The sequence below is a fragment of the Typopeltis vanoorti genome, chromosome 14 (assembly GCF_054136105.1).
Source record: "Typopeltis vanoorti isolate ZY-2024b chromosome 14, IOZ_Tvanoo_1.0, whole genome shotgun sequence".
Classification (NCBI taxonomy): Eukaryota; Metazoa; Arthropoda; class Arachnida; order Uropygi; family Thelyphonidae; genus Typopeltis; species Typopeltis vanoorti.
This window is the reverse complement of record NC_143562.1, coordinates 45673757-45696434: the sequence shown is the minus strand read 5'-3', so window position 1 is coordinate 45696434 and position 22678 is coordinate 45673757. Positions and strand designations below refer to the sequence as shown.

Sequence of the window (22678 nt, the reverse complement as noted above, 5' to 3'; positions counted from 1 at the left end):
CAGAGATTAAGTTTTAAAAGAGGTAAACCGTGAGTAGACATATCGGTACACAATAAATAACGGAACAATAAATTATACTAATAAATAATCTTTCTACGTGAGTTTTTTCCGTTATTTATTGTCTACCGATACACAGAGATTGCTGAGCGATATACAAAAGAATGTGAGAAATCAGGGAGAAAAAACAAGCATCAGTGGGGATAAAGGATATCAAATTAAAAAGGAGCAAAAAAGATATTGTGCTATATGGGATTCGATAATTAAGGGTGTGAAGGATAGTAGAGTAATTAAAAGCGTGTTATCCAGGGTCAAAGATTAAGGATATAACTGAGGCTGTGAAATTGCAGGAAGATAGAGTGAGTGAGATTATTGCAGTTATAGGGACTAATGATCAAGGTAGCGAAAGATTTTCTGTGAGACACGATTCGAAGGATTCAATGATAGCAAAGAACGAGAGTGGAAAGATCATGAGTGTGCTACCAAGATTTGATAGTGATGAATTAAACAGAAACGCAATTATAGTAAATGGAATGATGTCAAGATTGTGTAAAAGCTTTTGCAAAGAAATGAAACTGAATATTCATTTTATGAATGTCTGAGATGAGTTTGATAAAAGGTAGGAGTATTTTAAGAGAGATGGTTTGCACTTAAATGAATTGGGCGCTTAACATTTAGGATATTTATTGATAAAGGATAAAGTAAATATTCAAAAACAGTGAAAAGAGATTTGCTAGGAAGGCAGGTGATAGAGTCAGCTGTAAATAGTAAGGTCATTAATCGCTGTGAATTTGGGATTAATTGTTCGCAGAATATTAATAGTATACAGAGTGGCCTAATTCGCACACAGGGAGATTATGGGAGGAAGGGAGTATTGCAGTATACAGTATGTATACTAATGCTCGATGTATTCGGAATAAGTGCGAAGAATTTTGTCATTACTTAGTACAACTTGGCCAAAAATTATAGGAATTAGTGAGACTTGGTTAACTAAGAATGATATAGGGATTGAATGTAAGGAGTACAGTATTTTCAGGCAGGACAGATGACAAAATGTGGGGAGGGCTTTTACTAATGATGGGCGAAGCGTTAAAGCCATAAAAGGTAGAAGTGCCTCAAGGTGATAGGTATGTAGAAGGGCAGTTCATTCGAGGCTGTTTGATGTGAAATAGAGATCAACAGGGCGAAATATGTAATCGGTTGTTGTTATAATCCAAGAGGTATAAGGGAGAATGTAGATAGTATGTATTGGCAAATTAGCACGATGAGTGAAGGTCGAGTAATCATTATGGGAGATTTTAACTTTGAGAACATAGATTGGGAGAAGGAATGTTCACAAGGAACAAAGGAAATGGAGTTTATACAGTTGTTAAGAGATAACTACCTGAGACAACATGTAATGGAGGTGACAGGTTGGAGAGTGTTAGATCTGGTCATAACATGGAGAACATATCAATAAGTAATTTAGTTACACTTTCTCCACTTGGGGAAAGCTATCATGTGGTCTTGACCTGGGAGATTGTAAGATGTGCTGAATATTCTGTTAAGAAGGGGTATGTGTGGAATTACAAGGCTGGTGATTATGACAAACAGAGAAGTCAGCTTCAGCAGTGCTATGGCATGAGAATTTGAAAGGGAGAGATGTTGATAGTGCGTGGGAGATTGTCAGGAAGTTTTTAAAGAAAGCTATCAGACTGTATTTCCAGAGTCAGAAGGAGAAATCAAGTAGGAGTAAGAGGGATGAATAATGTTATTAAGCAGGAGTTGCAGATAAAGAAAAGGTTGTGGAGAAAGTGTAAAGAAAATGTAGATGAGAGTTCCAATGAGCAGTACAAGTACTGTTCCCATGAGCAGTACAGGAAAAGAGAGTAACCTGTATGGTAATCAAAGCCAAAATTAATTATGAGAGGAAGCTAGCTGATGAATCCAAAAGAAACCCTAGTAAAGGGAAGAATAACCATTGAAAGATTACTTTAAAGAGTGTTGATGGTATGGAAATTATAGAAGCAAATCAAATAGTTGAGTTGCTTAGTAATCATTTTGCAAAAGTGTACCATCTTGGTTGTGATATTGCAGTCTCGAATGTGTCATTGACTGATGAGAATCTAGAGTTAGACGAAATAGAGGTGCTTAATATATTAGTGGATATACTAACCAGACGGCCAGCCAGCCTGGCTGGCCGAGTGATTAGCGTATCCACTCTCCAGCCAAAAGGCTACGGGTTCGAATCCCGCCCATGGATGCTTGTGATTGTCTGTAGAAATACCAGTGATGGTCGTGGTCGGCGGTAGATGGCTTTGGTATAGTTGGTGGATTGTGAGTGGTGGAAACCGAATTGTAGAGTAGGTTCCCTCACTCGATGAGTCCAGGGCCGCCCCTTCCCCCTTATTTTTCGTATAATTTATGCAATTTTGCCGCCTCAAAAAACTTGTCGCCATGTGCAAATGCACGTCTTGCACCGTCGGTAGAGCTGGCCCTGGATGAGTCTTTGGACTTCCTGGAGGTGACAAAATAATATTACAGAACTTAATGCTAACACTGCCATTGGGCTAGATGGCATATCGACCCATGTGCTACGAGAATGTGCAAGAGCATTAGCATGTCCTCTAACCAGGCTGTATAATTTAAGCCTCAGTTTTGGTAAAGTACCAGTAGAGGGGAAAATAATTCCACTGCATAAGGGAGGTTCCAAGACAGGGTTGCAAATTAGCCCAATCAATATTTCTGGAGTGATGGTTAAGGTTTTGGAGAAATTGGTAAAAATTAGAATTTAGGACTGGGTGGACAGCAATATGGAATATTGCCCCTTACTTTTTAAGGGGAAATATGGTTTTGTGAATAGTACATCTTACCTCAGTAAATTGCTTACTTTCTATAATAAAGTAACAGTGGAGTTGGATAAAGGAAATCCTTACTCGGTGATACTGCTGGACTTTGCTAAGGCAGTTGACAGGATTCCACACGGAACTCTGTTGCATAAATGAGAGCAAATGGGTATGGATCCGAAGCTGGTGATTTGGATTCTAATCCAAATTTTTGGATTAGAAACTCTTTGGTATCTATCCACCAGCCACCCTCTAGGGTGGCCGGTGGATAGATACCAAAGAGTGATTTATGGAGGAGCTGAGTCCAGGAGAAGGGAGGTGACTAGTGGTGTACCTCAGGGCTCAGTGCTTGGGTCTCTATTGTTTAATTTGTACATCAATGATATTGGGAATACTTTGAAAGGAAATATACTTGTTTGTTGATGATGCAAAATTAGGAAGAACGATAGTCAATTCAGATGATGTACACACCTTGCAGTATGATTTAAATAGGCTGAAGGTATGGAATAAGGTAAATGGCTGTCAGTTTAACTTTGCTAAGTGTAAGGTGATGCACTTCGGGAAGGTGAGATCACATGCTGTTTAGTATATTAATGGAAATAACTGCAATAAGTTGATGAGACTAGGGAATTAGGAGTTATTGTGGACAGAGAACTTAATTTTCGAGGGCATATTGCAAATGTTGCCAAAACTCCACATCAGATTACATGGTTATTGAAGAACACACTGAACAAGCAGGGATAAGGAAGTGATTGTTCCACTTTATAAGGCATTAATAAGACCGCATTTGGATTATTGCGCACAGATCTGGTCGCCTGTATTTCTTGGTGATGAAGAAATGGTAGAGAGGATTCGGAGGCGAGTTACAAAGCTTGTTGCAGGTCTGTGGGACGTTCCCTACGAGGATAGACTAAAGATCTGTGGGGTCCAAAAACTAGCTGATAGACGTAGGAGAGGAGATATAATAGAGGCATATAAATTATCGAAGTGATTTTATGCGATTGATACTGATGGCATTTTTAAGACCAGTGCAGCAAGGGAGAAAACGAGGGGCCACCCTGAAGATTACGTAAGAATGTGATTAACAAGGTTGTTAGAACGAGATTTTTTGCTTGGAGGGTTGTGAATGGATGGAATGCGTTGCCAGAGGTGGTTGTGAATGCTTCATCCGTGAATGAATTTAAGGGAAAGTATGATAAGTATTGTGTAAATAATGGTTAGTGTATCAATGTAGAGTCTCCCGCGATGAGTCTTTTGACTCCATGGAGACACCGTTATAATAATAATAATAATAATAATAATAATAATAATAATAATAAAAGCAAAGATAAGCAACGTAATCAGGAATGCAACTGAGATACAGGAGAATGAACTGAATAATCTTGATTTGTGGGAATGTCACAATGACTGTCATTTCAGTGTTAGAAATTGTAAAGTTATTAACTTCGAAATAATGAAGTATACAATGATGTATTACATTTGTGGGATTATGCTAGAAAAAACCGATCAGGCTAAGGATCTTAGAGTTTTAATAGATACTAAGTTGATCTTCAAGATCCATGTCGAAAATATTACAAATACGACTTAGGATAATTCCAATGCTGTAACGGATTGATATGCAAGGATGAGGAAGTCATTTTGTCTCTATATAACGCATTGATACTTCATCTGCACTACTATGCATAGGTCTGATCTCTTGGTTTCCGAAATCATGCAGATACTGTGAATAGAATACAAAGAAGAGTTAAAGTTGATAATAGGAACTGTGGAATATTCATTATGAAGGCAGAGTGAGAATTTGTGAAGTGTAGACACTAACAGGCAGAGAAAATAGGGGTGATAAGATAGAAGCCTGCAAACCTCTGGAAGGATATAACTACACCAGTAGATGAAATGTTTTATTTTATGAAGGGTCGGGGAGGTGAGAGGGAATTCTTGGAAGTTGGGAATTAATTGTTGCCAAGAAAAAGGGCGAGAGTTAAAGTTTTCTCTCACAAAGTGATGTATGATTGGAATAGATTTGCCTTTGAAAGTCATGAGAGCAAGTAGTGTGAATGAATTCAATAATAGGTATGCCAGCTCTTGTGTGTAATATTGGCCTTCCTCTATGATTCTCTGACTTCCTGGAAGTCATTTCTATCTCTCAAAAAATAATAATAAATTCTCTAAGAAACGTGGTTCTTTATTGTATAAGGGTATTGTAAGTATATTTCCATGTAAAAATTGCATCTAAAAACAGAACTCAGGGTTAATTATGTGTAGTTCAATTTCTCTAGTATTAGCAAACTTTTGCGTGTAACGATTTGAGTAGACAGTATTATAAGAATATCCTCTCAAACTTAAGATATAGGTGAGCTGAGTCGATTATGTTTTTTGATTTAGAATCAAGGACAACAGTCCCCTTTTAAAATCTGGGAAAACTTCAACAACCAACATCTGAAGATTGTGAACTAGAGTTTAATGGTTCGCTACCTCTCTTGGGTTTAAAACTAACTACGTTGTCTAGGAAATTAAACATCTTCAGAAATCTACTCATACTGAGACCTATTCTCACGCCTCTCCACACCATACAAATTCTAAAAAATGAGGCATGATCGCTATACAGGATCGCTATATAGGACAGGACCTCAAGAACAAGAGGTCCTGTCCTATTAATGACAAAGTGTTATATATAAAAACCTTTAATTTCTAACAAAAATTTCCTAGAAATGGTTATGAACAAATGTATCATCTCTAGTTAACGAATGACCCTTCCCCAGCGATGAGAATGTCAAGCGTTTTATGTTTCTTTCCTATATTGCTCAGTTTCAGAATAATCTTTACGGAGTATAAAATTAAACTAGAGTTTACTTCTTAAATCAAAATACAATCAGCACTTGATCCATTAAACATAGACAGTCTTCTGAAATATCACGAGTTCATGGTGTAACTGCTAGACTCCATGCTACAGATAGAGAATATCTAATGAAGAATACACCGAAAAGCATATTATTAGACACTTAGAATACCATAAATGTGAGGCTACAACTCTGTTATCACATGTATTAATTTCAGCTAATTCGCACGATGCTTCAATGGGAAGACAGAAGCCCTGTGAAACGTATAGAAAATTTTAGATCGTTGTTTACAATTGACGACAGAAAAATCTGCTAGACACCGACATATTATTAAACTGTCTAAACCCTAGTAGCAATCTCTCTGGATGTTCAAAAAAAAAAAAAAATCAGCTAACGCCTTTTTATTCCCGTATATACGGGAGTAGGCGAGGCCATTTAGCCCTATCTAACTTTTGGAGACTGAGTGGGCAATTCAATCTCCACTGGTACCCAATCAGAGACAGATGGCCCAAGGCTATCACTAATTAAGCGGTACGCAGTGAAGAGAGACGGCTCAAATGTGCCGCCATCTCGTGGTCTCTAACCCTAACACAATATATTTAATGTCTGAAATAATGTGGGTTCTACGGTCGATTTTCTTGAGTTTACAGGACGAAAAACCCGAGTTTCCGGGAGGAAAAACCTGCTTGCCCGTGCCAGAGATCGACTAACTCGGGAACCGGTCGAAAAAAGGCTTAGAAAAATTTCCTCTAGTCGCCGACTAGACTCGAAACCAAGACTTCCTTCGTGCGGCCTAGCGCGGTGGTGTGCAAACGCCACATCCACTGAGCTACACAGGCTCTCTCTGGATGTTTTCTTTCTATAATCAATAAAATTTGCAGAGAAGAGAACATCATTGTGAACATATTCAGAAATAATTTGAATTATTTGACAGCTACATAATATCGCATTTTTCGCTGCCATGCGAAAGTGAGGTTTGCATTTCCCTGGCGCTTGGATGCCCAAAGAAAGACACGTAGGTCCAAATCTAATCACCGAATAGAATTCAGACCAGGTATTTTTTTTTTCTCCCTAAACCTTTCTTCGACTGATTTCCGTGTTAATTGATCTCTAGTTTTTCTTCTGGAAACTCGAGTTTTTCATCCCTTAATCTCAAGAAAATTGATCGTATTACCCACACTATTTAATACAAAAATATAATGCCAGGACTAAGGACAAGGAGATGGCGGGAGCTGTCAGCCGTCTCTTTACTGGATAGTGTTTATAATAACTGCTGGTCTTAGGCAAGCTATCTGTGATTAGTTACCAGAGGAGACTGAACTGCCTCCTCAGTCTCAAAAAAAAAAAAAAAAAGTTACATAGAACTGCCTTGCCTACTCCTAGTAGGAGAATAAAAGGCATTAGAGGATCTTTGTCCTCATTCTAATTTTTACTCCTTACGTTTGCTTCTTGATTCTTTATGTTTCTATCACACCTGAAGAAGTTCTACAAATTTAAACAAAACTAGTTGTGTAGTTAATCAGAAGCTGTTTTGTGGAACCTTTTTTTAAAAAAAATAAAGTATATATACTCATAATAATAATAATAATAATAATAATAAGCCTCTGTAATTCAGTAAAAAGTGGAGTTTGCACCCATAGCGCTAGGTTTAAGGAACCTTTTCTGAACCTTTCTTCGACTATTTCCTGAGTTAGTCGGTCTCTGGCACAGGCAAGCAGGTTTTTTACTCTTGAAAGTCGGGTTTTTTTTTTTTCCAGTAAAAAAAAAATAAAAAAAAAATCAGCTAACGCCTTTTTATTCCCGTATACGGGAGGTAGGCGAGGCCATTTAGCCCTATCTAACTTTTTGGAGACTGAGTGCGCAGTTCAATCTCCACTGGTACCCAATCAGAGACAGATGGCCCAAGACTATCACTAATTAAGCGGTACACAGTGAAGAGAGACGGCTCAAATGTGCCGCCATCTCGTGGTCCCTAACCCTAACACAATATATTTTTAATGTCTGAAATAATGTGGGTTCTACGGTCGATTTTCTTGAGTTTACAGGACGAAAAACCCGAGTTTCCGGGAGGAAAAACCTGCTTACCCTTGCCAGAGATCGACTAACTCGGGAACCGGTCGAAAAAAGGCTTAGAAAAATTTCCTCTAGTCGCCGACTAGACTCGAAACCAAGCCTTCCTTCGTGCGGCCAAGCGCGGTGGTGTGCAAACGCCACATCCACTGAGTATATTTTTATTAACACTAAAGCATCTATGTACAATCAAATAAATATATATACAACTATTTACAATATATACATTTGTACATAGAATGCTTATTCTAATTGACATTTTGATTTACATTTCTTGAGGCTACTACTACTGAGGTTATTTGTATCAACAACAGCAGCTGTGTACATTTAAAAATAAATATATATACAGCTATTTACAATTTGTACATAGGCTGCTAATTCTATTAGGCATTTTCATTTACTCGTTACAATATACTTATGACACCTGTTTTACAATCACTGTTTAAATAAGATACAACATCACATGCTCAATTTCTATTTTCCTTATTGTCCTATTGAATTGCTTGAGCTGTTATTTTTGTTGGTATATGTTACATCGTGATTTCAGTCTATTTATAAGTTCCATTATTAGATCAGTCTATTCTCGTTTATATATATATATATATATATATATACATACATACATACATACATATACATATATACATCCATATACACCCACCCATCCACACACACACACACACATATACATATACATACATATATATGTTAGCATTGACATTTTCCGCGAATATAACGGAACTTGTCGATATGTATGGAGATTCTCTGTAGTCCATATGCGACAATTTTGAGTGAACACTCCCTAGGATGTCCAAGGCCATCCCTCGTTCATCTCCATGCATGCCAGAAATGTCACCGCACACATTTTTCAGACACTAACACCTCTCCTTTGCTATATTTTACGCAAAGTTCTCTATGTCGTTTTGCATGACAAATCTAATTGTCGCCGCGACACATGCACTACATGAAATTACAGCCAGAGGCGGATCAAAAGTCGGATCTGGCGGCCACTAGGGCCCCGAGCTATGCAGAAAAATTAAAAGAGTTCTATATGAACAATATAGATATTACGTTTTGATGATGAATTGATGATGAGCGCTTCCGTAGCGCAACTGGAAGAACGACGGTACGTTGCACCCTTCGATTAGAAAAGGCCTAAGTTCGATTCTTGTCGTGACTGGAGGAATCTTTATATGGACTTTTTCAATTGATGGTGAGTTAGCCGATCTTATATGGAGGTAGCAGGGTGTTTTTCTCCAGGAAACTCGGGTTTTTCATCCCGCATACAGATAAATCGGCCCTTCAGAACACACGCAATTTACAGACAAAAAAAATACTAGTTGTGGTGGTGGCGGTAGATGGCGTTGATGTAGATGATTGGTAGTAGAGGTAATGACGGAGAGTTATAGGTGTCTTCTCGCGATGAGTCTACGGACTCCTTGGAGGTGTCACCAATAATGATAATAATAATAGGAACAACCAGCTTAATCCACCCTTGCCTGCAGCATTCTCATTTGACTGCTCAACAACTGCAATTGCAACATCTTCAGTCATCTGCAGAATATCGGATTTACTCCATAACGCCACTTCTACTGAGCTACATAGGCTTACTTATTTATTTATTCTAATTAATTGATAATACTTTCAGATATATAGACACTATAAAATCGATGTTGGTTGCAATTAATATTGTAGGTATATTGTATTGTATTATTTGTACAGCTAATTTAATAAAAATGAAGTCTAGCATATCGAAAAACGTGGCTCTATTATTTGCACAGTCTTGCTTGATAAGCACACATGAAACATGTTATCGGATGCTATTGAAGGTTGTGATTTACGTTTTGATCACGATATTGTTCATTGTCAAAAGTCCAAGGTCACTTATTTTTTATGGATAATTGGAGAATTTCACCCTGTATATTTTGTGTAGCCTTCCAAAAAGTATTTTTATACTAAATAATATTCAGATGTGATAAACAGGAAGAAAATAAACAAAATTGCTACTAATAGTTTAACACATTCCTGCCTATGATATCTGATACACTATGCTGGGGATTGCTATCTTTTAATCAGTATAATGCAATAGTCATTAATAGATTTTTATGTCCTTTGACCTGCTCAGTGGAGTGGATTATCAAGAGTTTTAATACTGAGACAGTTAAATGGCTTGGCTAGCGGACACCATGCACTCCGTTTTAAAGGCTCTTGAAAGCCTTCTGCTTGTATTATATTACTGTATAGAAAGTATAATTTTAACTTTCATCCCCAAAAGGCTTCGATATAAAGATGTTAGCGGTGAAACTGTACTGATTACTGGTGCCGGCAGTGGAATCGGTCGTTTACTGGCACAGCGTTTTGCTAGCCTTGGCGCTCGGGTTGTACTGTGGGATATTAACGAGGCCGGTAACCATGAAACCGCGCGTTTAATTCAAAAAGCTGATGGGAAGGCAATTGCCTATCGTTGCGATGTATCAAACCGGAATGATGTGTACCAAACTGCAGCCCGTGTAAAGAAGGAAGTCGGAGCTGTAACTATTCTTATAAATAATGCAGGGATTGTAACCGGTAAGCGTCTATTGGAATGCCCAGATAATATGATACAGAAGACCTTTGACGTCAATATACTTGCTCACTTCTGGGTAAGTTGACTGCTTTTATCATCACGGTATTAATTATTATATATAAATCAGTAATGCATAGTATATGCTATCATTAACTGTAACACAATGATGAACGTGATGATAAAAAATAGTTTCATATGTAAATATGTTATCAGTTCAGTACAAATACCGTTTTTTACTCTGCACGCCCTAACACAGTTCACTAGAAATGATAGAATACAAGTTTATTATCCAATACAAACGATCCGGAAAAAAAAAAAAAATTATCGTTCGTCCTATTCTTTGCTAACTGTGTTGTTTTTATTTGCAAACATGTGCTGTCTGTTTGTGTGGCATGGCATCACTAACTGTAAATAGCATGGCATAAAATGGATACTTTCACCTCTTGATTCCAGATTTTTAGAACTGGCAGAGAAAGTCTGCCTTTGTACCGGGCAAAATAAATTACGGAAATTGTGATACTAACTTTTGTAATATACGTTTTGATGTGCATAGTGTCAGAAAAGGACCAAGCTATCACGTACTAGTACTTTTTAGGTATAGGTGTTTTTTTTTTGTTTTTTTTTAAGTGCTACCGTCCTTTTTCATAGAAAATAATTTAATCGCAACCCAGAATAACATTCCAGCGGCGTATGTTATCATATCATATCATTACCTTTCAAATTTATGCTAGTGCTTTCAGTACTGCATCATTGAAAGGTATACGTGTGATCAAATACGTATTATCTCATCAAAAATCTTTGGTTGGATACAGTGCACAACCGTATCCAGCTTAGTATACATTTCAAAATTTTGAATCTACAAAACATTTCGCGCGCGCACACACACGCGCACACAAATATAAGAATTTCACTACAGTCTCTTCCTAAAGATTACATACTTCGCTTCCTGAACTAGGATATCCTCTAGCAAAATAATGAATTATGTTAATATTTTCTCTCATCCTGTGCGAAATTCATAACATTTGTGGAGTGTAAAAATAATTTGATAGTTTTCGCATAATGAGTTGGTATTGAAATTAAGTATTATAGGAACAAATAATTGAGGAGTGGGTTGGGTAAAAGGGATTGAAACTAAGACTGGTGGGTGAGTAGGGTTAACTGTTCAAAGCAGCTAAGTGCAAAGTTTTGCATTATGTAATGATGAAGATGCTAAATGCTATATATCGTTAATTATCGTTAATAATCGCTATATAGAGTTAATCTGTGAGAAGTAGAGGAGATATCAGATATCAAGATGATAGCAAGAAGTTCAGCCAGACATGTTAAAAGAGTAAAAGCTATTATGAGATTTCTTTAGTACTGTTATGGTTGGGTTGTAAAAGAATCTGATTAAGACTTTATGCATCACTGGATAAAAGAAATGAATAATTAAAGCATTGTCACAATTCTGGAATATCATCTGAGAATTCAGAGAAAAAAAGTGAAATGATAAAGACAATATACATTGGAGAAAAAATTTAATGGAGAAAAGACAAAAAAACTCTCACCAAAGTTGTATGATATTGTAGGGAGCAGGAAGGAAGTTTTTTGCAGAGTGTGGTGACGGAGTGGAATGCATTACCAGTATGTTGAATATTTAAGAAAAAATCCCTAAAGGAAAAATAATTCTCAAAGTCTGCTGATCTGTGGAGCTTATATACTCTTCTTATTATTATTACTATTACTACTACACATGACCATGAAATAAGTTGATGATAAAGTGTCTTTTCATTTAGTCTGTCTCCACTACAACACAGGCACCAACTTTTTTAGTCCATTTGAACACAGTTAAAACTGTATAACTGGTAGCATGACAGTATGGACAAAAGATATGGATGTCAGTTCAATATGGAAAAGTGTAAAATGTGTAAAAGCTGTGTACCACATTGATGGAACTAAATAATAAAGTGACACGTAAAAACCACAGTGATATCTTTAATTAGTAAAGGACATATATTTCGTACTAAAATTAATAGTACATCTTCAGTGTCTGTAACAGTAATAGGAATGGAATACAGGCAAAATGTTCGGTGGATCACCTATTAAAATACAATTGTTACCGCATGCTAGGAAATGATAGAAATGACAAATTTAATCTATTAAGATAAATGGTTCACCTACAGTTAACTTAAACACTCTCCTCTTTGCAGACGACCAAATAATAATTACAAATTCTGAAGATAACTTACAGAAAGCTATTTTAAATCTAAATGAGATATCCAAAGATTATGGTATGATAATATCAACAGAAAAATCAAAAACTATGGCCTTTAAAGGACAAGATCCAGCAAGAACTAAAATAATATTAGATAACAAGATCTTAGAACAGGTGAATTCATTTAACTACCTAGGATGTATAATCACATATGAAAATGAAAAAGATATAAACGTAAAAATTGCAAAATATTTAAAAATAACAGGTATAATTAACTCTATATTTAAACCAAACCTAGTTAAAAAAACAAACCAGGCAAAAAGTATACAATACGTTAGCCTTACCGGTCTTAATGTATGGAAGCGAAATCTGGACAATAAAACAAAAAGACAAACAAAGATTAACAACAGCAGAAATGAAGTTTATGAGAAAAACTGTAAAGTATACCCTATTTGATCACAAAAGAAACGAAGATATTATGAAAGAATTAAACCAAGAACCAGTAATAGAAAAAATTAAAAAATATAAACATAAATGGATGGAACACGTTCAAAGAATGAAAACAGAAAGATTACCAAAACAAGCCTTAAAGTACAAGCCATTAGGAAAAAGAAAACCAGGATGTCCTCTTAAACAATTCAACGATGACTTCTAAGGCCGGAACAGGCCATGCTAGGCCTAAATCCTTGATACGTATGATGATGATGATGAAGATAAATGGTTTTTTACATAAGATAAAAGTCTCCCAGATCTTTGAGAGAGACATACAGTTATTTCTATTTAAATTCGGTCGGTGTAAGATAGTTTCACAACTTTCTTTGAATAAGCGTTCATATTTGAATCTGCATCTATGGAGAACTGCTTTATCCCACTGGACACTATTGAGTAGAGTCAATATGCTGCGCCAGACCAGACTTCAGAGGTTTGTTATAATCAATATAATTGATGTTCTTTTATTCTTTTTTCCAAAGAATGGCAGTTTGTCCAAAATAAGAGACATCACATTTGCAAGGTAGTTGGTAAATGCCAGCCAAAGATAGAGAATACAGCTTATCCTTTGTAGAAAGTAATAAAGAAGAAATTTTGTTGATAAGAATATATGTTGGAATCAATTGATACTTTTTTAAAATTCTACCTATAGGTTCTGCGATTCCTGGAATGTATGGAATAGGAACTCTGCAGACTGTTTAAGAAACTGTAGGTGTTGGAACATAAGAGTCAAGTATCTGTTGGATTTGATTCTATTAATGAAGGAAAGTTCTTGTTGTAAGATTATTGGGAAGAGCAAACTTTATGTGCTCTATGAATTAGAGATTTAAGAATGCCAAATTTTTGAGACATGTGGTGCGCAGACTTTTTGTGAATGCATCTGCCAGTAAATGTGGGTTTTCGAAAGACGCTTGTAGATAAAGTACCAGAAGACGTTCTAGTAAGGAGGATGTCTAAAAATGGTCAAGTACCATAGTTTTCTTTTTCCATAGTGAATTGGATGCGTGGGTGAAGGTTATTTATCCGTTGTAGAAAAGTGGAAAGTTCAGTGTGTGGCCAAACAGCAAAAACATCATCGACGTAACAGTCTTCATCAGTCTGCATACTATTCCGTACATTCCAGGAATCTTAGAACTTATAGGCAGAATTCTAAAAAATTATCAATTGATTCCAGCATATATTCCTATCAACAAAATTTCTTCTTTATTACCTTCTACAAAGGATAAACTGTCTTCTCTATCTTTGGCTAGCGTTTACCAAATACCTTGCGAATGTGATGTCTCTTACTTTGAACAAACTGGCCATTCTTTGGAAAAAAGAATGAAAGAACATCAATATTATATTGATTATAAACCTCTGAAGTCTGGTCTGGCGCAGGCACAGTATTGACTCTACTCATAGTGTCCAGTGGGATAAAGTAGTTCTCCTCCATAGATGCAGATTCAAATATGAACGCTTATTGAAAGTAAGTTGTGAAATTATTTTACACTGACCAAATTTAAATAGAAATAACTGTATGTCTCTCTCAAAGATCTGGGAGACTTTTATCTTATGTAAAAAACCATTTATCTTAATAGATTAAATTTATTTCTATTATTTCCTAGCACGCAGTAACAATTGTATTTTAATAGGTGATCCACCGAACGTTTTGCCTGTATTCCATTCCTATTACTGTTACAGACACTGAAGATGTACTATTAATTTTAGTATGAAATATATATCCTTTACTAATTAAAGATATCACTGTGGTTTATACGTGTTACTCTATTATTTAATTACTATACCACAGATTCCACTAAAAATTGAAGGAACTATACTCTAAGAGATTGATGAAATCTAGGGGTTGTTATTGCATAGAGAGTTGAAGTTCAGAGGGATATTGCTAAGGTGTTCCAAGATAGCTGATTACTTGGTTATTGAAGCACATACTAATGTGCAGAGATAAAAAAGTTATTATTCCTCTTTATAAGGCATTGATACATCCACATCTGGATTTCTGTACTTAGGTCCAGTTGCCTGGATGTCTTGCAGATGAGGAAGTGGTAGAAAAGATTCAGAGGCAAGTGATCAAGTTGGTAATGGTGTAAGGTATGTTCCCTACGTTGATAGATTGAGAGTTTAGGGGTTACAGAAGTTGGTTAAGAGGTTGAGAAGAGATATGATAGAAACATTTAAGCTACTAAAAGGGTTTTATAGGATTGATGCGGAGAAAATATTTCAGTAGTTGGCTAGTGGTGGAAGAACAAGATGTCATCTCTGGAAATTAAGTGTGGCTAACAAGGGTTTAAGGATTAGATTTTTTGCTTGGAGAGTAGTAATGAATGGAATGCATTCCCTGACTCAGTTGTGAGTACTTCATCTCTCAAAGTTCAAGAAGAGGTAGGATAGATATTGTGTGGATGGTCGAGTCTCCTACAATGAGTCTTCTGACTCCATGGAGATGTGTGTATAATAATAATATTATTACTAGAAAAAGAAAACAGCTTTGTATCATTCTTAGATGCTTTGATCAGACACTGACTTGCAGGCTTCCTTTCTTTCACCACTCATTCAAACTTGTTCTGTATAAGGTGAATTTGTAATGAGTGGTGATGGAAGATGATACTGTGATATGTTTTGATGTCTATTTTTTTTTACATGTAAGTGAACTTATATGTATATCAATCAAAACCACTAGAAGAAACTTGTGTGAATGTTGTATTCACATATCAGCTAGAAATACCATTCACAAATCAAACAATAGTTCTATCCTCCACAGAATGAGTTTAAAAATTATACTATTATCTCTTATCTTAAAACACTTGACAAAAATAGCCAAAACTGTTTGCAAATGCGACTACCAAATATAAACTAGTCATATATGTGTTCACTTATATGTTCCACCAAAGAATGGATTCATTCCTTTATTGTTAAGGAATGTACAGAATTATTGCTCCTAAAATTTTTTTTTTTTTTTTTTTCTCCCAAACTGGATCATCTCTTTCCATCAGTATGCACTGTTAGTGAAATCTAGCATAAAAAAAAAAGAAAAGAAAAAAGGAATTACTATACATTTATGCATCCCTTGGAAAACAATCAGAATTCTTTACAGATATTTGCAGTAAGATAAGCATTTCATGTGGCTGTCAAAGGTTAAAAAATTCTGCACCAAACAGCTTTCAGTTTTTGGAAATTACATAACATTGACAACACCACCAGAGAGCAAAGTTCAACCCACTATATGACTTGCAAACTTTCAATTTCATTCGCATTTTTGAAAATTATGGAGACAGTTACCGTGTTTGAATAAAAACTTTAGTTTAATATAAAGGTGGTGTATGGAGGAGCCGAGTCCAGAATGAGGCAGGTGATCAGTGGTGTGCCTCAGGGCTCTGTGCTTGGGCCAATGTTGTTTAATTTGTATATAAATGATATAGGAAACGGCTTAAAGGGAGATATTCAGTTGTTTGCTGATGATGCAAAGTTGTGTAGTGCAATAAAAAATCAAGCTGATGTTGAAAGTTTGCAGGAGGATTTAAATAAGCTGGTAAAATGGGCAAAAGAAAATGGATGTCAGTTCAATGTGGAAAAGTGTAAAGTCATGCATTTTGGGATTAAAAGATTACCAGCTGTGTACTACATCGATGGAAAGGTACTCCAAGAGATTGATGAGGCTAGGGACTTAGGGGTATTGGTAGATAGGGAGATGAAGTTCAGAGGACACATTGCTAAGGTGTCCAAGATTGCACATAGGATTACTTGGTTGTTGAGGAACACACTGACATCCAGAGATAAAGAGGTTATTATTCCCCTTTATAAAGCATTGATACTTCCACATTTGGATTACTGTGCTCAGGTCTGGTCACCTGGATTCCTTGGAGATGAGGAGGCTGTGGAGAGGGTTCAGAGAAGAGTGACCAAGTTGGTGAGTGATATAAAAAATGCTCCCTACATTGATAGATTGAGAGCTTGTGGATTGCAGAGATTGGTTGATAGGCGAAGAAGAGGGGATATGATAGAAACATTCAAATTACTAAAAGGTTTTTATAGGATTGATGCAGGGGAAATGTTTCAGCTGTGTGAAAGTGATGGAAGAACAAGAGGTCATCTCTGGAAATTAAAGAAGAGTGTGGTTAACAAAGGTGTCAGAACAAGGTTTTTTGCCTGGAGGGTGGTGAATGAGTGGAATTCATTGCCTGACTTAGTTGTGAGCTCTTCGTCTGTAAATGAATTCAAGAAGAGATATGACAGATATTGTTTTGCTAGTTTGGGTCTCCCGCGATGAGTCTACTGACTCCATGGAGATACCCGTAATAATAATAATAATAATAATAATAACTAAAATCTACATTCGATTTCGACCTTTATGTCAAGGTCACCATACAGAACAATCTCACAAAAACAGAACTAGCAGCAATTAAGTCGTTAAAAGCCAAACAAAACATAATAATAATGAAATCGGATAAAGGCAATGCCTTTATCCGATTTAAAGGTAGTTGTCTCCATAATTTTCAAAAATGCATTTGGATCACCGTGTAAGCATAAAAAAAAGGTTTCAATTTCATTATTTTATTCTTTCCTACCAGTGAGCATGTATTCATCCTTTTAACATTTATTACTCATTGTTACTGTTCAAAGAAACAATAGTTTTTTGTTTATGTAAATGTCAAAAAAGCAATGCTGAAATATTGACACCTTTGTTTTAAAAAAAAAGTATATTTTTGAATTTGTTTCTTCTGTATGTATGTATATATAAGAGGGTGGTCTGAAAAGTTCTCGGCCTTGACCATAGATGGCAACACTATCAGCAAGATTTTTTTTTTCTAGCTTGGTACATCTGTCATAAGCATCCACAGCTGTCTGAAGCAAAAGTATTGTCTGTATCCCTTGAAATGGATAAAATTCAGTATCGTGCAGTTATAAAATTCTTTGTAAAAGAAGGTTCAATGCCAAAAGAAATTCATTCGAAGTTCATAAAAGGTATTTCAAAAGAATAGGATATATTTTGCATGAAGAATTGCAAATGAAAAAGCTTTGCACAAGATGGGTGCCATGCTTGCTCACAAGATAATTAATAAGATAATCAAGATAATTAATAAACAAAATGCCTTTAGCATCCCAAAACACTGATGCCATGACCTTTCCTGCTGATGGAACCGACTTGTCTTCTTTGGGGCTGAACACCTGGCTTCTGTCCACTGTTTTGACTGCTGTTTGGATTCTGGTGTGTAATGGTGAATCCAAGTTTCATCCATAGTAATAAATTGATGCATATAATCAGTTTTATACTTGTTAAAATGCTCCAAGCACTGTTCAGAGATTTTCATTCGAGTGTGTTTTTTGATCTGCTGTGAGCAAGCGCAGCACCCATCATGCGCAAAACTTTTTCATTTGCAATTCTTCATGCAAAATGTATCCTACATGTTCTTTTGAAATGCCTATAGTCTCAGCAATTTCACGCACTTTGAGTCACCAGTCATCCAATACCATATTGTGTACTTCATCAATAATTTCTGGTGTTGTTACACTTTTTGGTGTCCTTCACGTGGTTCATCTTCAAGGCTGGTACGGCCATGTTTAAACTCAGCAGCCCATTTCTTAATTGTCGAAAACGAAGGAGAAGAGTGTCTATAAACTTTTATGATCTTCGAATGAATTTCTTTTGGCGTTAAACCTTCTTTTACAAAGAATTTTATAACTGCACGATACTCAATTTTATCCATTTCAAGGGATACAGACAACACTATTGCTTCAGACAGCTGTATAAAACAAACTACATGATAGAATAACTTGCAATTTCACATGGATGCTTATGACAGATGTACCAATGTAGGAAAAAAAAATCTTGACGATAGTGTTGCCATCTATGGGCAAGACCGTGAACATTTCAGACCACCCTTGCATATATTATTATTATTTGACACCTCCAGGGAGTCCATAGGCTCATTGAGGGAGAGCACCTGGTGTAGAACTCTGTCTCCACCAGCTGACCGCAGTTACACCAACACCATCTACCGCCGACCACCACCACTGGTATTTTCACAGACAATCACAAACATCCACACCCACGCTTGGATTCGAACTCACAGCCTTTTGGCTGGAGATCAGATACGCTAACCACTCGGCTAGCCAGGCTGGCAATACACACACACATATACATACTTACATACATACAGACAGACAGACACACACACACGTGTGTGTGTGTGTGTGTGTGTAATAAATGTCAAAAATTCATAGGGTGGGCTGGTTGTAGACTCAAATATCAGTTGCTGTGTTAGTTTATGAATGGTAGAGGAGCATCAAGAATATTGGGGGGGGGGATTGTGACACCATTCAGTTGATTAAATTGACAGTTACTGGTATAAGTGAAACATCATTCGTGCTTTCATAGCACGAATGATGTTTCACTTATACCATTATATTTGAATGATGTTTCACTTATACCATTATATTTGAATGATGGAACAGTTCACCCTTTGATTGGAAAAGTGTTTTATTCTTGTGTTTGATTCTTGTCATGACAAAAAGAATTGTCATATGGACTTTTTTTTACCTGAAAGTAAGTTATTATTATTATAACACCTGCAGGGAATCCAAAGACTCATCGAGGGAGGGCACATACTCTACATCTCTGTCTCCATCACTCAATCCACAAACTACAATGACCCCCAACTCACCAATGCTATCTACCTCCTACCACCACCACCACCACTAGTATTTTCACAGACAATCGTAAACATCCATGCCCATGGCAGGATTTGAACCCACAGCCTTTTTGCTGGAGAGCAGATACGCTGACCACTTGGCCAACCAGGGGAACATATTAAGGTAGGAAGATTTTTCATTCAGTATACAAGCAAATCAGTCAGAGAATACATGTAGTTAACAGACAGAAATAACAGACAGAAATTTTCAGATACAGGCTGTTCTGTGCATCATCCAAGGTCAATGGGAAGGCTGTGTGCTGCTGATGCTGTTGTGGAAGAAGTTCAGGAAAGTTTCCAGAGAAGCCTTGAAAAGTCAACTTAGATGGGCGTCTTGTCAAATTAGAATTACACATATGACTGTGAGGTGTGTTTTACGACAGCATCCACATTTATGGCCCTACAAATTTACCCTTATACAACATTTGAAGAAAGAACAAAATTAGGACTTTTTGGACACAATAATTTTCAGTGATGAATGCACTTTCACATAAGTGGACAAGTGGAAAATAGATGGCATAGTGTGTGTGTAGATGATGGATTAAACAGGTGTGGAAAGTTTTTTTTTTTTTCACTTGGTTACAAAATACAGTATAACTTGACAAGAAGTTATATTCTTATAACTCTGTGTAAGCAAGGTTTGCTTATACAGGGTGTTTCAAAAGGGTGTATACAACTTTGCAGGAGAAAAGAGAATAATGACACTCACTGCTTTTGCAATAAAGATTGCAAAAGCTGAGTGAGTGTCATGATGTAGTGAAACACATCACCACTAGATGACATGATCTAGTGTTGATGGCATGATACATCACACCATTTGAAAATGGTGACTTTCTATGGTGCTAAGTTAGTAGCATGTGTGTTTTGGTATGAGAAAACGAAGTCTGCAACACAAGTTCAGAGGAATTTCTGCACACAGTACAGCAAAGATCCTCCTAGTGAGCACACGATCTAGACATGCTACAAGAATTTTTCAGATACAGGCTGTTCTGTGCATCATCCAAGGTCAATGGGAAGGCTGTGTGCTGCTGATGCTGTTGTGGAAGAAGTTCAGGAAAGTTTCCAGAGAAGCCTTGAAAAGTCAACTTAGATGGGCGTCTTGTCAAATTAGAATTACACATATGACTGTGAGGTGTGTTTTACGACAGCATCCACATTTATGGCCCTACAAATTTACCCTTATACAACATTTGAAGAAAGAACAAAATTAGGACTTTTTGGACACAATAATTTTCAGTGATGAATGCACTTTCACATAAGTGGACAAGTAAACACTCATAACTACAGAATTTTGGGAAGCGAAAATCCACACACCATCATACAATATGTTTCTACACCCCAAATGCTAATGTTTATTCCGCCACAAGCAAGAAGAAAGTGTATGGACCCTTCTTTTTTCAGAGTCTACCATTATTGGTGGTTTTTTCCCTCAGTCTACCATTATTGTTGGTGTGTATCTGGACATGCTACTTAGGTGCCTAATTCCACAGTTAGATGACAATGACCACAACAGATACATTTCTAGCAAGATGGACCACCTCCTCATTACCTGACAGATGTAAGGTCATACCTTGACACCTGTTTTCCAGGCAGATGGATTGGTAGAGGGGCACCTGTAACATAGCAACCGCATACCACCTATCTTACACTGTTAATTTTTTCTTATGGGGCTTTGTGAAAGATTGAATGTTTGTACCACCACTACCAGCCAATTTGGATAAAGTGCATTCCAGAAATACTGCCAACATTGCTGAAGTTATGCCAAATATTATCTGCTGTATGTAGCAGGAAACTGATTATAGATGGGACGTTTGCAAAATTACTAGAGGCAGTCATATCGAACTTTAATTGTCTGTGTTGAAACTTCAAGTGTTGTGCTACATTTTCACAATAAAAAAAATTGTTCATCTATTGCAATTTACCTTCTATTGTCATTCAAAGTTGTACATCCCCCTTTGAAATGCCTTGTACATAAGCTTTGTATTAGTTGCCTCAATATCCAATCACACTTCTTTTTGTATGTGCATATAGCTGTACATTATGGAAAGGGTCACTACCCCAACTGGTTTTGACCTTATTGAGGTCTTATCAGTAAGAGCTAAAAATTTAGGAAGATACAGAAGATACAGGTTAATACAGAAGAAGAAGTCATATATTTTCAATATACAAGTAGTAAAATGGCATGTCACCATATGGTGTATCATCAGTGCTTTTTTTTGTGGAAAAAAAGGTGCCGGTACTCACCATGAATATGTTATTACAGTAACTTTTACACTTTTAACATATCCTCCGATATACTCTTGTCGTCTCGCTTTGTGCGCTGCACTCTACTTATAATCGTAAATCTTTTTTCTTAATGACATTAACATTAACTGTTCTTTGTGAGATTCTCCAAAATGACCAAATTTTGGAGAATCTCGAGATTCTCCAAAATGACCAGCGGACTGGGCAAATGATTTTACCATTTGCCCAGTCCGCTGAAATTCTCATTCCCATGTGTTTATTGACAGCAAGCCTTCCGACATCACGATGCACTTTACAGCCCAACATTTTATTCTTCACATATAGCCAGTCATTTTCTCGCAGAAGTCATTTTTCTGCAAAAGTGTCCAACATTTGGGCATCATTATCAAAATCTGCTTCCTTTTGACCACGTGGATCTTCAGTCTTGGTTTCGTGATGCTCTTCACCAAGTGTATTTTCGGTGGTAGTTTTCTGTTTTACAGGATCACAAATAGATTCAGCAATTTCTGCTTCTTCAGCCTTCCTTTTTTTACTCATTGGCATAAAGTAACTACTTATTTTACTCATGTTGAACAATGATTGCACTAATTTAACTTAGATTAATTCAAAACTCACATGAATACCTGCCTATTGCAGAGTGAATATAGAACTCAAACTGATATTGGAAACAACCAGAAGTGAACACAACATCCTGTTTCCGGTTGCATACCAACCTATGAAACAGGAAAGCAGGGTACCAACTTATGAGTAATCAAAACTGAAAATTCAAT

The 22678-nt window shown here is 36.5% G+C and overlaps 1 protein-coding gene across 1 annotated transcript in view; it reads left to right on the top strand.

Moving 5' to 3' along the window:
• Positions 1 to 9879: 9879 nt before the first annotated feature.
• Positions 9880 to 22678, top strand: part of LOC150099418 (short-chain dehydrogenase/reductase family 16C member 6-like) — a 68681-nt gene continuing 55882 nt past the window's right edge. The window contains exon 1 of the mRNA XM_090403595.1: positions 9880 to 10371. Coding sequence (XP_090259721.1) covers positions 9895 to 10371 — 477 coding nt within the window. The 5' untranslated portion in view covers positions 9880 to 9894. The remainder of the gene's footprint in view (positions 10372 to 22678) is intronic.